This window comes from Tamandua tetradactyla, chromosome 2, assembly GCF_023851605.1.
Source record: "Tamandua tetradactyla isolate mTamTet1 chromosome 2, mTamTet1.pri, whole genome shotgun sequence".
NCBI classification, from domain to species: Eukaryota; Metazoa; Chordata; class Mammalia; order Pilosa; family Myrmecophagidae; genus Tamandua; species Tamandua tetradactyla.
Window position 1 is genome coordinate 37,147,715 of NC_135328.1, and position 15,701 is coordinate 37,163,415.

At 38.0% G+C, this 15,701-nt stretch overlaps 1 protein-coding gene across 10 annotated transcripts in view; it reads left to right on the forward strand.

Annotated features, from left to right (window-relative positions):
- The window catches only part of CDK5RAP2 (CDK5 regulatory subunit associated protein 2), a 281,439-nt gene that overhangs the window by 172,418 nt on the left and 93,320 nt on the right, over positions 1–15,701 (forward strand). For all 10 annotated transcript variants that reach the window (XM_077143561.1, XM_077143511.1, XM_077143532.1 and 7 more), the window contains one exon: positions 14,892–14,987. In XM_077143561.1, coding sequence (XP_076999676.1) covers positions 14,892–14,987 — 96 coding nt within the window. The remainder of the gene's footprint in view (positions 1–14,891; positions 14,988–15,701) is intronic.

Here is a 15,701-nt window from a genome sequence, read left to right on the forward strand (position 1 = left end):
ACAGGGATGGATTGAAAGAGCATAGGCTTTTCTGGGGTACATAACAAAGTCAAACAGCACACCTGGACATTTTGGTATTTTAATGTTATGAATGAAATTTAGACTCTAAGGTAACTGTTCCTTAAGCTTGTGTCCTGGTAGTATTATGATAGAACTTTTCTCAAATGCCAGGAAGTAACAAGAAGAAAGAATAGGGAAGAAAGGAAAAATCTTTCCCATTCTTTGTAGATTGACCTTTGTGAGTGAGTTCCTTGAGAGCTTATCCATATTGTGTGTTTGGAGACTGGCCCCAGGACAAAGCTGTAGGTGTCTTGTCTTGAGTTTCCTCCCCCATTTCCAGGTATATAAATGTCTCCTCTTTCCTAGAAAATAGTTTCTTTGTGTCCTAGGCACTCACTGCACTATATATCCTACAGCCAGAAATCCCTTGCTCCTGGCAGCCATTTAACTGCAGAACAATACTGTGTTCTGTAAGAGAGCTCCATGAGCCGCCTTACACATGTAGGGTAAATTCTGAGACAGGTCCCTTAGGCTGCCACCAGATTGGACTAGACATACATGCTCCCAGTATGTACCCAAGGGTTACTGTATACCTTCTGGAACTGGGACCAGGGATTTACGCTGGAAATATGCCAATGAGAGATGTGGGAGGGACCAGCCAGGTCTCCACAAGATCCTACCACTTTTAAGTGGCCTATTTTGTTGATTTGGTGCTAGCTTGTTAGTGTAATCCTTTGACTTTTCTGGTGTTTTGAAGAAAGGTGCTTCTGCTAGTCCTTGCTTATTGTTCAAAGCTTCTCTGTGTGTGTGTTGGTGATGGTGGTGGTGGGCCATTGTAGAGCCCTGAAGCTTCTTATTCCACCATTTTGACTGAGGCAGAAAGAGAAACATTCTTGTTATTGTGTCCTAATTACAAAAAACCACAACCAAAAATTTTCTCAAGACTGCATTTTCCCTGGGAAGGATTTTTTTGAAATTACCTTTGGTGTGAATGGGGTTTGGAGGGTCCTGTGAGGTCATCTGGTCTGTTCACAGGCTTTCTCAGGTATTGGGTAATGCCTTCATGGGCACATATGATGTATTGTGATGCTTTTAGCTTCAAGTCCAGTCCTGGGATCTGTATTGGAGATGGCTCATTTGCTTGAATGATGTGGTCTCTGAGGGATCTGGAGAGATCCCATATTAACAAGATAAATTTGGGTAGGGTAGATGCAACCTTAATGAATCTATTAACATTGAAAAACAGAGTAGCAAACATTTTTCCATTTTTCATTTGCTTTTTGTGTTAATGCTTTATGACCTGAATTTTGTGCATTGTCTTCTCATTCTAATAGTATCTTCACTAATGCATTTGACCTGATATGTGTAGTTTCTTCCCACTTATACTCAGAAGTCCTAGCAAGAGCATGTGGCTCAGTGGACTTGTGCAATCACTGAGAGTGGAAGTTCTTTTCCTTTACCCTGCTTTGGAGAAAGAGGATGGAAACCTTATTCGCCCTGATGACTTCTGGGTTTCAGTGCTATTTTTTGCTCTGTGACCTCTAATTTTCTCTGTTCTTGACCTGTGCCACACAGTAGGAAGACTCTGAACTTGTGGCAGTGAGGAAAAGCATGGTCTTGCCTCCCTTCAGCTTTTAACTTGGCATAGTTATCCCAGGAAGAACCCTGCTACATGAACATATTAGCGTGGTTAGGAAGGCTAGAACTGTTCTCACCATGAAGCACAGTAGAGCCATTTTGTACTTGGGCCTCCCCTGGTAATCTTGCTTGGGGTTGTGTTGAACTCCACCTGGAGCTTCATGTAAATGGAGGTTGCACATTTGCTGGCACATCATTTTTGAGGAAAGATTTGTCAGTCCTAAGCTGTCTCTTACCATTTTCAGAGTGGGAAAAGCTCAAAGATATTTATACTGGCGCTCTGGCCATCTGCTTTATGAGAGAGGGGATATTATTGATCTTAGCCTCCAGGGCTCCAGATAATTTTGAAAACCAAGAATATCTGCAGTCTATTTAGGGAGAAACAAGTCTCCTGGTTTGCTTCCACCAAGGCACCATTGTTAATAAGCAGCTCATTCTGCACTGACTTTGTTTGAGTTTTAAATGGCAAGTTTTATTTGTTCATTTGTTCTTTAAAAAAGAATTGTTAAATGGCCTATTATATCCTTTGGGGAACGGAGGCTTTTTCCTTTCTCCACTTTAGGATCTTAATGCTAACTGATGGAGAATCATTTGTCAGATTGCTCTGTGAATAGCTTTGTCCTATGCAGCAGTTTCCCATTTTCCTCTGGAAGGAAATGGGAAGATCTGAATGAGAAAGATGATGCACCCACAAGAATTTTGAGCTGAGGGAGTTGGGGATGAGGGTGGAATGGCAAAGAGGGATACCTACCATTTCCTGGCTGTCCATATTGTTCTCTTTCAGTAAAGGGGTCTGATATAAACAAGGCAGAAACAAATCAGATTTCTGATTTGTTTGTCTGATTTGTCTGGCTTATGTTGTCCACAGCGTTTTCCAAGCATCAGGATTTAAGGGGGGCAGGGAGCAGGGTAGATGTGGTACTGCTCTCTAGAAGTCTGTAAACCAAAAAACCAAATATATTTTGTGTTTTTAAAATTCATTTTTTTCTCTGATATTTAATTAACCCACGATACTACCTAACATTTGGAAAACAGAGAAAAGAAATAATGCTTAATCCTACCATTTTAAAACAGGCACTGTTAATTAATATTTTGAAATGCTTCCTTCTATACTTGTGTATATGAACATGCACACACACACCAATAACAGTAATACAGTTTTGTTTCCTGCTTTTTGCAATTGTGATTATGTCATAGCTTCTTATTCCATCTCATGAATGTGCAGAACTTTAACTAGTTGGACACATAGATTGTTTCCAGTGATTCACTATTTTAAATTATTTGCTTATTATCTTTGGACACAAGGCTTTCTCTGGGTTAGAATTTTTTTTCTTAGGCTATATTCCCAGATATGTAATTATGAAGTCAGAAGGACAGGTATAGCTAGATATACATATAAAATTATTTTTGAATTCCCTCTACCACCACTGCTTTCCACCCCTTCTCCTGGAAACTTCTAATTTTAAAAAAGGGTATAAATATTTTGAGGTCCTTGATACAGTTCATCAGATTTCTTTTCAAAATAGCCCAGAAAGATGGTGAAATAGAGTAGGCTGAGTTCACCCCTGCTTTGTGGAACAATGAGAGAAGTGACAAAAAAACGACTAGGGCTGCAGTTGCAGGGTGTGAGTGGTCAGAGCGAGTCTTCCATACTATATAGGGAGGTCCTGGATGAAAAAGCAGAGAAATTGGGATAGAGAGAACAGGGTGAGTGTGCTTGATCTGGGGACAGTGGTGGCCTGTAAGAAAGTGTGGGACCTGAAGGAGCAGAGCACCCCTACATTCCAGCCTACCCCTGCAGTTAGCTTGGGAGATCTTCCCTTGCAGCTCTGCAGCTGGGAGCTCCCATGGTGAACCTGGAAGCCAACACACTTACCTTCCCTGCACACCGAGACCATTCAGCCAGCATACAGTGCCCGCTCCTGACCCCCTAAGATATGCTGCTGTGGGCTCTTGGTTTTTTGGCAGAGACTTGGAGACCTTCCCCCTAGAAGGAGGGGTATAACACAGAGTGAACCCAGTCTGGCAGCTAGTTGGTGAAAGAGTCTCACTGGTTCTCAGTACCACTCCCCATTCCCCATGGAGACCCAGAGACCTCAGGCACGCATGGACAGAGAGGTGAGGACAAGGGAGCACACTAAGGTATGTGCCAAGCCATGAACTGTACTGAACTGTGAACTGCCAGGCATATCTAGGTTGACTGTGGGGAGGGGTAGCTGAAACACCCAGTTCTACAAACCCAAAGTCATTCCAAGTGGGACCCTAGGAGTTACCAAACTCATTGGACCCACATGTGCATTCTCTCCTGAGATGTACATTGCCTAACCCCACAACCCTGGGGTTGGCACCTTTCAGCATGCACTGAAATCAGAGGGCCTAGTTGGAATTGCACCAGATCTCCATCCAGCTTAGCAAGCTGCCACAGTTGGGGGAGAGGTGGGCCTCAGGAAGAGATGTGGCCGAGCTTATTCAGTTGGGAAGAAGTGGAAAGTGCAGTCTGGCAAACTGCCTATCTACCTAGCTTTTTTAACAGATCCTCAAGTAGTTTTCCATCCCCTGGATGAGGTCCAGGTCTTGGTGTGGCAGGGAGTTACTGACAAGCCAAGTGCAAAGGGAAACTTTCAGTGCAGACTCAAGCAACTACAAGATCTTAGACAAGTGAAGAAAATCAACTTTCAATATAACCTTATCAAGATAGTCAAATGCCTTGAAGGCAACAGAAAATCACAAAATGGTAGATATGGCCCAGCTCAATGACCAAATTAAAACACCAGAGACACAGAATTTGGAATAACTAATCAAAGATGTTTATACAACTCTCCTAAATAAATTCTGGGTTGGCTAATGACACAAGGATAACAAGACAGTAGAAGAGCATAAAGAGGAATTTGTTAGAATAAATAGAAAAATAGTATGTGTCACAGAGATGAAAGATACTGTAGATCAAATAAAATATATACTGGAGATACACAACGACAGATTTGAAGAGGCAGAAGAAAGAATAAGTGAACTAGTAGACAGGATAATTGAATTTAAGTGTATAAAAAAACAAATGGCAAGAAAGATGAAAAAATCAGAATTGGATCTTAGGGAAATGATGAACAATGTGAAGTGCACAAATATAAGAATCATTGATATCCCAGAAGGAGAAGAGAAGAGTAAATGGCTAGGAATATTAGTTGAAGAGATAATTGGGGAAAAACTTCTCTAATATCAGATGAAATAGACTTCAAAGACACAAAGAAGGACACTACATATTAATAAAAGGGACAGTTCACCCAGGAGAAATAACAATCATAAATGTTTGTGTTCCTAATCAAGGAGATCAAAGTACATGAGGCAAATATTGGCAAAACTGAAGGAAGCAAATAGATATTTCAACAGTGATAGTTGGAGCCTTAAATACATCACTCTCCTCTGTAGATAAAATAACCTGACAGAGGATCAACAAGGAAATAGAGTACTTAAACAATGTCATAAATGAATTAGACATAACAGATACATAGAGATTATTACATCCCAGAACACTGGGATATATAGTCTTCTCTACTGGTCATGAAACATTCTCCAGGATGAATCATATGCTGGAGCACAAAACAGGTCTTTATGAATTTAAAAAGATAGAAATTATCTGAAGCACTTTCTCTGACTACAGTGAAATGAAGCTGGAAATCAATAACCACCAAAGAACCAGAGCTTACACAGGTATATGGAGATTAAACAACACACTCTTAAACAATGACTGGGTCAGAGAAGGAGCTGCTAGAGAAATTGGTTAATATCTGGAGACAAATGAAAATGAGCATACAACATATTGGAACTTATTGGATGTGGCAAAGGCAGTACTGAGAGGGAAATTTATTGCCCTAATGCCTATATTAAAAACGAATGAGGACAGTGCAATCCTGGCTTAGCAGGCAGAGTTCCTTGCTATGCTGGAGACCCAGGTTCGATTCCTGAGCCTGTCCATGCCCCCGAAAAAAAAAAAATGAGCAAGAATTGAGGACTTAACTGCTCACTTAGAGCTACTGGGGAAGGAACAGCAAACTAACCCCAAAGCAAATAAAAGAAGAGAAGTTACAAAGGTTAAAGCAGAAATAAATGAATTGGATAATGAAAAAACAGTACAGAGAATCAATAAAACCAAGAGTTGATTCTTTACAAAAATCAATAAAATGATGGACCCCTAGCTAGGCTGACAAAATAAAGAGAAGATGCAAATAAACAAAAGCAGAAATTGAGGGGGGTCTTTAGAGTAGCTTCTGAAGAAATAAAAAAAGATTCATAAGAGAATTCCTTGAACAGCTATAAGCCAACAAACTAGAAAATTTGTATGAAATGGACAAATTCTGAGGAATACACTATTTTAGTTTGTTAAAACTGCTGGAATGCAATATACTGGAAATGTATTGGCTTTTATAGGGGGGATTTGTTAAGTTACAAGTTTACAGTTCTAAGACCATAAAAATGTCCAAACTAAAGCATCTAGAGAAAGAAACTTTGACTCTGAAGAGAGACTTATGTCTGTCACATGGGAAAACATGGCTGCATCTGCTGGTTCTTGTTCCTAATTCTGTTGCTTCCAGTTTCTGATTCCATTGGCTTCCTCTCTAAGCATTTGTAGATATACACTTAGCTGCTCAGGGGAAATACCTTGGGTTTCATTTCCTAGCTTATCATTTCCTGGGCCTGGAGATTTCTCCTTTTTAGGTTCTGGCTATTTCTTCAAGTCCTTCCTTAGTGCCCAGGCTATTTCTGACTTGATCTCCAAACCTCTGCATTTATGTCACTTCTGAATCATCTCTGAGTCTCCCCTTTTAAAGGACTCCAGTAAACGAAACAAGAAACATCTTGAATGAGCAGAGTCACATCTCAGTCTAATCAAAAGGGCACACCCACAATTGGGCATGCTACATAATGGCAATAATCTAATCAAACGTCATATACACGATTGGGTGTGCCACATCTCCATGGAAACAATGTAGTCAAAAGGTCCCACTCTACAATACTGGATCAAAATTAGAAGAACAAGAATTTTCTGGGGATACATAACAATTTCGAGCCAGTATACCTATGAACAGCCTACACTGACTCAAGAGGAAATAGGAGATCTCAACAAACCAATCAAAGTAAAGAGATTCAGTTGGTCATCAGATATCTTCCTACAAAGAAAAGCCCAGGGCCAGATGGCTTCACAGGGGAATTTTTTTATCAAATAAAAAGAACTAGCATCAATCCTGCTCAGACTCTTCCCTCAAATTAAAGTAAAAAGGAACACTACCTGTGCTGGTCTGAATCTGTGGTGGACCCCAGAAAAGCCAGGCCTTTTGATCCTCATTCAGTATTGCTGGGTGGGAGCATTTTGATTGTTTCCATGAAGATGTGACCCACCCAATTGGGGGTGGTAACTTTTGATTAGATGATTTCCATGGAGGTGTGTCTCTACCTACTGAAGGTGGAGTTGCTTACTGGAATCCTTTAAATGAGGAAACATTTTGGAGAGAGTCCCTTTTTTGGTAGAGCCACGTGAAAGCCAGCAGACACCGCCATGGTCCCCATGTGCCCTTCCAGCTGAGAGAGAAACGTTGAACATCGTTGGCCTTCTTGAACCAAGGCATCTTTCCCTGGATGCCTTAAATTGGACATGTCTATAGACTTGTTTTAATTGAGACATTTTCTCGGTCTTAGAACTGTAAACTAGCAACTTATTAAATTCCCTTTTTAAGAGCTATTCCGTTTCTGGTATATTGCATTCTGGCAGCTAGCAAACTAGAACACTACCTAATGAAGCTAACATCACTGTGCTACCAAAATCTGATAAAGATGCTACAAGAAAGGAAAACTACAGACCAGTCTCCCTAATTAGCACACATGCAGAAATTCTCAACAAAATGCTAGTAAATTGATACATTAAAATAATTATACATCATGATTAAGTGAGATTTATGCCAGGAATGCAAGGGTGGTTCAACACAAGAAAATCAGTGTAATACAGCACATTAATTAATCAAAAGGGAAAAATCATATGAACATCTTGATTGATTCTGTAAAAGCATTCAACAAAATTTAGTGTCTTTTCTTATAAAAAATACTTCAGAAGGTAGCAATCAAAAGAAGATTCCTGAATATCATAAAAGGCATATATGAAAAACCTATATCCAACATCATACTTAATGGTGAGAGATTGAAAGCATTTCCCCTAAGATCAGGAACAAGATAAGGATGCCCATTGTCACCACTGTTGTTCAATATTGTACTAGAAGTTATAGCAGATCATTCAGGCAGGAAGAAGAAATAAAAAGGCTTCTAAATTGAAAAGGAAGAAGTAAAACGTTCGTTACTTACAGATGACACAATCCTGTATTTGGAAAATAAATCTACAACAAAGCTACTTGAGCTAATAAAGAAGTTCAGCACTCTGGCAAGATACAAGATTAATGTACACAAATCAATTATGTTTTTTCAATAAATGGGTTTGGGAGAACTGGATCTCAATAGCCAAAAGAAGGAAAGAGGACCCCTACCTTACACCATATAGCATAATTAACTCAGAGTGGATTGAAGACCCAAATATAAGAGCAAATACCATAAAACTAGAAGAAAGTACAGGGAAACATCTTCAAGATCTAATCATAGGAGGTAGCTTCTTAAACTTTGTACCCAAAGCACAGACAATGAAATAAAAAAAAATAGGTAAATGGGAACTCTTAAAATTAAATGCTTTTGTGCCTCAAAGGACTTTGTCAAAAAGGTAGCCAATTCAGTGGGAGAAAATATTTGGAAACCACATATTGGATAAAGGTTTGATCTCCTGGATACATAAAGAAATCATATAACTCAACAAGAAAAGAACAAATAACCCAGTTATAAAATGGGCAAAAGATATGAGTAGACATATATCCTAAGAGCAAATACAGATGGCTAAAAAGCACATGAAGAGATGATCATCTTCATTTGCTGTAAGCGGAGTACAGACTAAGGCTATAATGAGATATCACCTCACACTTATAAGAGTAACTGCCAGCAAGCAAACAGAAAACTGCAAATGTTGAAAAGAATTTGAAGAAATTTGAACACTTATTCACTGTTGGTGGAAATGTGTCATGATACAGTCCACTATGGAATACAGTTTGGCGGTTCTTTAGAGAACTAAATAATGAGTTGCCCTACGAGCCAGCAATACCACTACTCACCCTGTACCCAGAAGAGCTGAAAGCAGTGATACTATCAGACATTTGCACACTGATGGTCATAGTGGCATTCTCACAATTGGCAAAAGATTGAAACCAAGTGCTCATCAACAGACGAGTAGATAAATAAAATGTGGTACATATATATGATGGAATATTATGTAGCAGTAAGATGAAATGAGGTACTGAACCATATGACAATGTGGATGAAACTTGAGGACATAATGCTGAGTGAAATAAGTCAGCCACAAAGAATAGATACTGTATGATTTCACCAAATTATCACCCTGCTACAGGTAAACTCAGAGTTTTATAATGTTGAATATAGGGGACCTAGAGATACACAGAAGCTAGAAATGGGTGAACTGTTAGCTAATGAGGTTGAACTTAAATGTAAGGGAGTAAATAGAAGTGATGGTAGTTCATTAGTGGTGTTATAAGTAATAATTGCCATATTGAAGGTAAATATGATTGAAAGTGGTTGTATAGACCTATATATCCTACTAGTTAACACCACAAATATAAACAAGTTCTTGTATGAACTACTTCAGGGTTATGAATCTTGTACAAAGAGTCAATAATAGAAAGTTTGGGGGAAAATTACAATTGCATGCTATGGCCTATAGTTAATAGGAAGTCATCAACAGTATAACAGCAATACTAGTGGTAAATATTTGTGGGGAGAGGAAAAGAGCTAAGGGGAGGTTTAGATTTACTATTTGGTAAAGGTATGTTTATCGGTTATTTTTCTCTTAGGAGCAATGAGGATTGTCTAAAATTGACTGTTCATGAATGTACAACTAAGTGAGAATACTGTGAGACATAGATCATTTATTTTGGACGTTATTGATGATGCCTAAGGGATGGAGGTTGCTCAAGGGTATATTGACTGAGAATCAAGAAGGTGAAATGTTGTGTAATCGAATATTGTATGGCTGCGGAAAGGAACGAAGTTGTGAGGCATGCAGTGAAGTGCATGAAACATTGTGTTGTGCAAAATAAGCCAGAATCAAAAGAACAAATATTGTATGGTCTCTTTTAGAAAATGCTTATGAGAAAATTGGTGCCTAGATTGTAAGCCCATATAACTCTCACATTTAATTCAGAATTGTAAGTGTTACATCTGGATTTTGAGGTGCTGTGTTGTGTATGTATAACCTGGTATTTCCCTGGAACTTTGGGTACCTGTGTGACACCTACGACTCATAATTGGAGTTCTGCAACATTGCTTCATACAACAACTGTTAAAGAAATAAAAAAAGAGATCAGGTTTCAATTAGAGGTAAAAATGAAGCTGATCTTCTTGGTTCTAAGGTAAATTAGAATACAGAACAAAAGATGATAGTGTACGTATTTTAGAGCTTCATCTACTGTATGAGAAGAAGAGAGGTTTGTTTTGTACAAAAGTTAAACTTTCTGTAGCATACCATCTACCTCAGCCTGCCTGAATAGTTTATTTAAACACCCCAAACACATGGAGCCCAGAATGGGAAAGAGGGTTTGTTTTTCTCTATAGCTTAATACAATGCCTGGATATATCCCAGAGTATGTTGAGTTGATAATTAAAAAGTATTGGCAAAGTCCCTTGAGGGACTGGAGAGAGAACATGCAACTATTAAACTTTCACACCTGGGAAGCCCCTGATATTCTCTCAGACATTAGGGACTCCCAAGTTAGTTGGCCAAGCCCTTCTTCTTGAGGCTTCCTCTTATGAAACTTATCTCTGTAATGGAGAACCTAAGCCTATTTATAATTATGCCTAAGAGTTACTTCCGGAAAACCTCTTTATTGCCCACATGTGGCCTCTGTCTCTTTCTAAACCCAACTCTGGAAGGAAAATCATTATCCTCCTTCCGCTCCCTGACGTGGGACATGATATCCAGGGGTGAAAGTCTCCCCTGCAACATGGGATATGGCTCCCAGGGATGAGTCTAGCCCTGGTACTGTGGGATCGACTATGCCTTTTTGACCAAAAGGGGGAAAAGAAATGTAACAAAATAAAGTATTAGTGGCTAAGAGAGTTCAAAAGGCTATTCTGGAGGCTACTTGTACACAAGCTCCAGCTAGATATTGCTAATTGCTGCAGTTTGCCAAACCCCAACCAACATCATTCCTGTTAACATAATGTACGCTTGGGGTTTATCTGAGATACTACAAAAGTTTCACACACTAAGTTTACTTTCCAGAAACTTATAACCTCCAAATGTTTCCTAGGACAGATAAATCCTGAAACCCAGAAGGACCAGTCTCTCCATCTCCCTATTCTTTGTTGTCGACACCCCTTTTCCACATGAAAAAGTTAGAATGAGAATAGCCCAAATATCCCTAAAGATTGGAAGCAGAATCAAAGGAGATGGAGGAATTATAACAGGGAAGATAGAATTTAACAAATGAGTATGAATACTATATGATTATATTGATATTTCCTTTTAATCTCCTGTGTTATGGAACACTAAAAGGAAAAACCTGAAATTGTGAAACTGCAACCCATACCAAAGTTTGAAATTTATTCTGTAACTACTTGTTAAAATGTACTTGGAAACTTATTGCTTTTTTGTATATATATTTCACAATAAAAAACATTTCAAAAAAGAAAGCAAAAATAGTTGCTCAGCATAGGACCCCACCAATTGGAAACAACTGTGTTTATCCCTGCATGCTGAGGATTCAGTTAAAAACCAGCCAAACATGCAAAAGACCAAAAGCAGGTACCCTGTTGTTTTTATGTGCGTTTAAAATATCTCTAATGAGGTTGCCCCTATCTCCTTTCATTTATTTTCTAGTTTGTGAATAAATAAAATAATTTAATTGGGAATTGACATAGAGGAATGATTTTAGTAGTATACTGACAAAGTTGAGGTGTCTGCACATTGTGAAATATGTGACATGTTGATAAGGACATACTGAAAGCACTTGGAGTATTCCAAGTGTTCAAAAAAAGCTAGTTGTTATTACTTATATATAATATATTATATATTATATAATTATTGGGAATAGTCAGAAAATTAAGGTTTCTATTAAAAGAGCATAGAGAAGAAACATGGATTAAGGACATAATTTAATTGAACTCAGATATCTGTAGGGCTGCCATTCTGAACAAGAAATAGAACTTTGTGTGATTCTAGAGAATAGAAATGGTACTCAAAAGGTGATACTTGTTAAATAAATACTGTTAATAATAACAATAAAATTTGATTTGTCAGAAGTAGATTTAAGTTATGAGTTTTACATGATGTGTAAAGCACTTGGTTCAGTGCCTGGCATGTAGTTGGCACTCAATAAAACATAGCTACTTTTATGTATTATTTTAGTAAGTTGATGGCAGCCTTGGAACTACTAGGATTTTGCTCTGACTCTGTTCAGTGTTGTTTTAGCAACACTGTAGGACAGTGCCCTAAAATTTAATGTGCATGTCAGTTTCCTGGGCATCTTGTTAAAATACAGATTCTGATTCAGTGGGCCTGGGGTAGGGCCTGAGACTCTACATTTTTACAAGCCTGTAAGTGATACTGTTTCTCTTGTTCTGAGGAATAGAGTATGCAGGTAATCCTGAAAACATTCTGGTTCTGACACTTATCGATGAAAAATCTTTTTTCATTCTTTCAGCAGTTACTGGTTGAGCATCAGGCATTTGTGTTAAGATGGTGATGGCAAAAGTCACAGTGCAGAAGGTGAGGATAGACATTCCTTTGGAGGTGGATGGAGAGAGGCAAAGAGCGTTCAGTGACCAGAGCTGTTGAGAAACCAAAGGGAGACTTGTGTTGTTTTGTTTTAGAGATAGGAGAGAAATTTTTCCCAACATTTTATTATGAAAAAATTCCAAGCACAGCACAGTGTAAAGAATTTTATAATGAACAGTTATATACTCAACACCTAGATTCTACTACTCACATTTCCTACCTGTTCATCATCACTCCATCTTATTCCTTGATAAATTTTAATGTGAATTGCAAGCATGAATGCCTTTCTTTCTAAAAACTTCAGTATGCTTATCATTACTCAAAGTTCAATATTTGTTTGTAGTTTCTTTTCAAATTAAATTTACATTCAATGAAATACTATAGAAATCCTATGTGTACATTTGCTAAGTTTTACAAATGTGTATACATTTGTAATCCGAACCTTTTTCCAGAATCCTTGTGCCCCTTCCCAGCCACTATTATAATTTTGCTCCACCATGGATTAGTTTTGCTTGTATTAACTTTTCGTATAAATATAATCATACAATATGTACTCTTTTAAGTAAAGCTTCTTTCATTCAGTATGTTTTTGATTTATCCGTATTGCTGAGGAATAAGAAGTTTGTTTCTTTTTATTGCTAAGTAGTATTCCAATTTTTTTAGTCCATTCTCCTGTTGTTGGACATTTGGATTGTTTCCACTTTTTGGATATTATGATAAAAAACTGATATGAACATTCATGTACAAGTCTTTGTGTAGACTAATGCTGTTATTTCTCTTGGTATAAACAGAAGTGGAATTGCTGGCTCATAGGTTTTTAGTTTTTAAGAAAATGCCAATACATTTTTCAAAGTAGCTTGACATTTTATACATCACCAACAAATTTGATAGTCCTAGCTGCTCTACATTACTTGAGAATGTTTTAATATTAAGAAGAAGAAGCCAGTGGAGGGAGAGTGCTTTGTAAACTTCTATGCCTCAATAAATGTATTTACTATGGCTAGTCTTTTTAATGCTTGATAGTATAGTAAGATCTTAAATGTTAGTATACAAATATACTTGTATATTTGATAGTTAGTATACATTAAGATCATCAGTTCTGTTTGGTTCTAGTAGCAGATTTGGATATGGTTAGATTGAATGTGTTCTGATCCTGGATGTTTGTATAAACATGACTTTCTGAAGCTGATTTGCTTTGTTTTTCTTCTTCCAAAACAAAGTCTATCCTTTAAAAGGAAAATGAGAAGAATTTAAGTTGGGCTGGGAGAGTTACAGGGTAATTGAGAAAAGGTAGGAATTCATAGAATAAAATTGTTGCGTTATAATCATAGGCTACCTCATATGTACAGTGTGTCCAGCAAGTGACCTCAACCCTCAGTTTGTGATTTAATATCTTTGGTGTAGTGCTCAATACTTCATTGGTGAAATGAGTTTTGGTATAAATATATTATTATTATTATTATTTTTTTTGACATGGGCAGGCACTGGGAATCAAACCCGGGTCTCCGGCATGGCAGGCGAGAATTCTGCCTGTTGAGCCACTGTTGTACTATCCAAGTTTGGTATATTTTAAAAACAGTTTTGATTGACTCAAGTCTCCCTTCTTGGTTGGGGCCACCTTTCCTTTCATTTTTTGTGTTTGGTTAATCCAGGTGACCAAATAGAATTCACTCTTTCAGAGAGCTGTGATCCTATTCTTTTTAGAGCTTTGTACTATCCATTCTGTAAAATGCAGAATGCGGAAGCTTTGAGACTTACACTTCCTTCAAGCAATGCGGATTTATGCAGTCTTTAGAAATAATTGTTCTTCATTTCCCAAAGCATAAAGTTATTGCCAGGCAAACTTGATACTCTACTCATTAACAGAACTTTTTATTAGCAAAATGACAGTATTTCTGGGATTGTCCATCTCAGATGTGTGACAGTCAGAAAGGAAGTTTATGTCCTGTGCTAAATAGAAGTGATGCATAAATTGGGTATATTATAAATTTTATTTACTGCTTTCTCACTTTTTGATATTTTTAATTCCATTAATAGCTACTTTCCCAAAAGCTGTTACTTTGAGATAATCTTAAAGTGAATTTAGCAAAGGCAGGAATGACTGTGGTACAAGAGACAGCATATTCAATTTAAAACAGTTCAGGGAAGGCCATGGAAATTTGGGGAATTTGTCCTTGAATTGTGCCTCATCCTGAGCAGCTGTGTGTCACTTTCTGGAATTAACAGCTTTAACTTTGGTTAATTTTTATTTCATGGCTTTAGTGTTTGCTTACGCCTCTTTTGTTTGTTTGTTTTGCATTTTTTTAAAAAACATCACTGACTTACACAATATTCATGCTACACTTTTGGGTTGCATTTTTACACCATTCCATGTTCCATGTAGCTTCTGGCCAGCAAGGAGGATGAAGACATGATCAAAATTGGAGAGGATGACCAGAATGATTTCCTGAGTGCCCAGCATTTGGAGCAGAGTAAAGAGGTAGGATCATGGCAGTTAACTTTATCCCATCTGCCCTACTGCAAGCCCAGGCCAGTCTTCCAATCTGGAATGAGTCTGGTGGGTTTTCCATTTATTTTGCCCATATTGAGTGCCTGTTGTGTATCAATGGAGAGCAAAGAGACTAGGTCCCTTCCTTCTCAGAAGTTACAAACCTGGTGAGAGAGCCAGTCATTGAACATGGAAGCAAACATGTAGTTGCAGATTACGATAAATGCTATAGAACAAATAAAAACAGGGTAGTTATAGGAAAATAACACATATTGGATGTTGGACCTGGACAGATCTTTAGATATCCAATCCAACCCATTCATTTTATGCAGCAGAAATTGAGACCTCTGAGGACAGATGATTTACCTAGGACCCAGTAAATCAGTGACAGAGCTGGGACAAGAAGCTTTTGTCTTTGGACTGCAAATATCTAGATTACACGGAACTAGATTCCAGAGCTGGAGGTTGCAGAGGGCCTTTGAGAAGGGGAGTTCAGTTCCACACTGGTTCTTTACATTACAATTGAAATGGGAGTTCATGGCAGTCTAGAGGCAAGAGGTTTTTGTCCTAGCTCTGTCACTGAACCCCCATTCATTTAGAACCCTCTCCCAGTTACACTGATACTAAACATTTGGAATAACATTCACCAAGGTTGAATAAATCCTAAAGACTAGAATATGGTTGGAGATACAGTCTGTTACACAT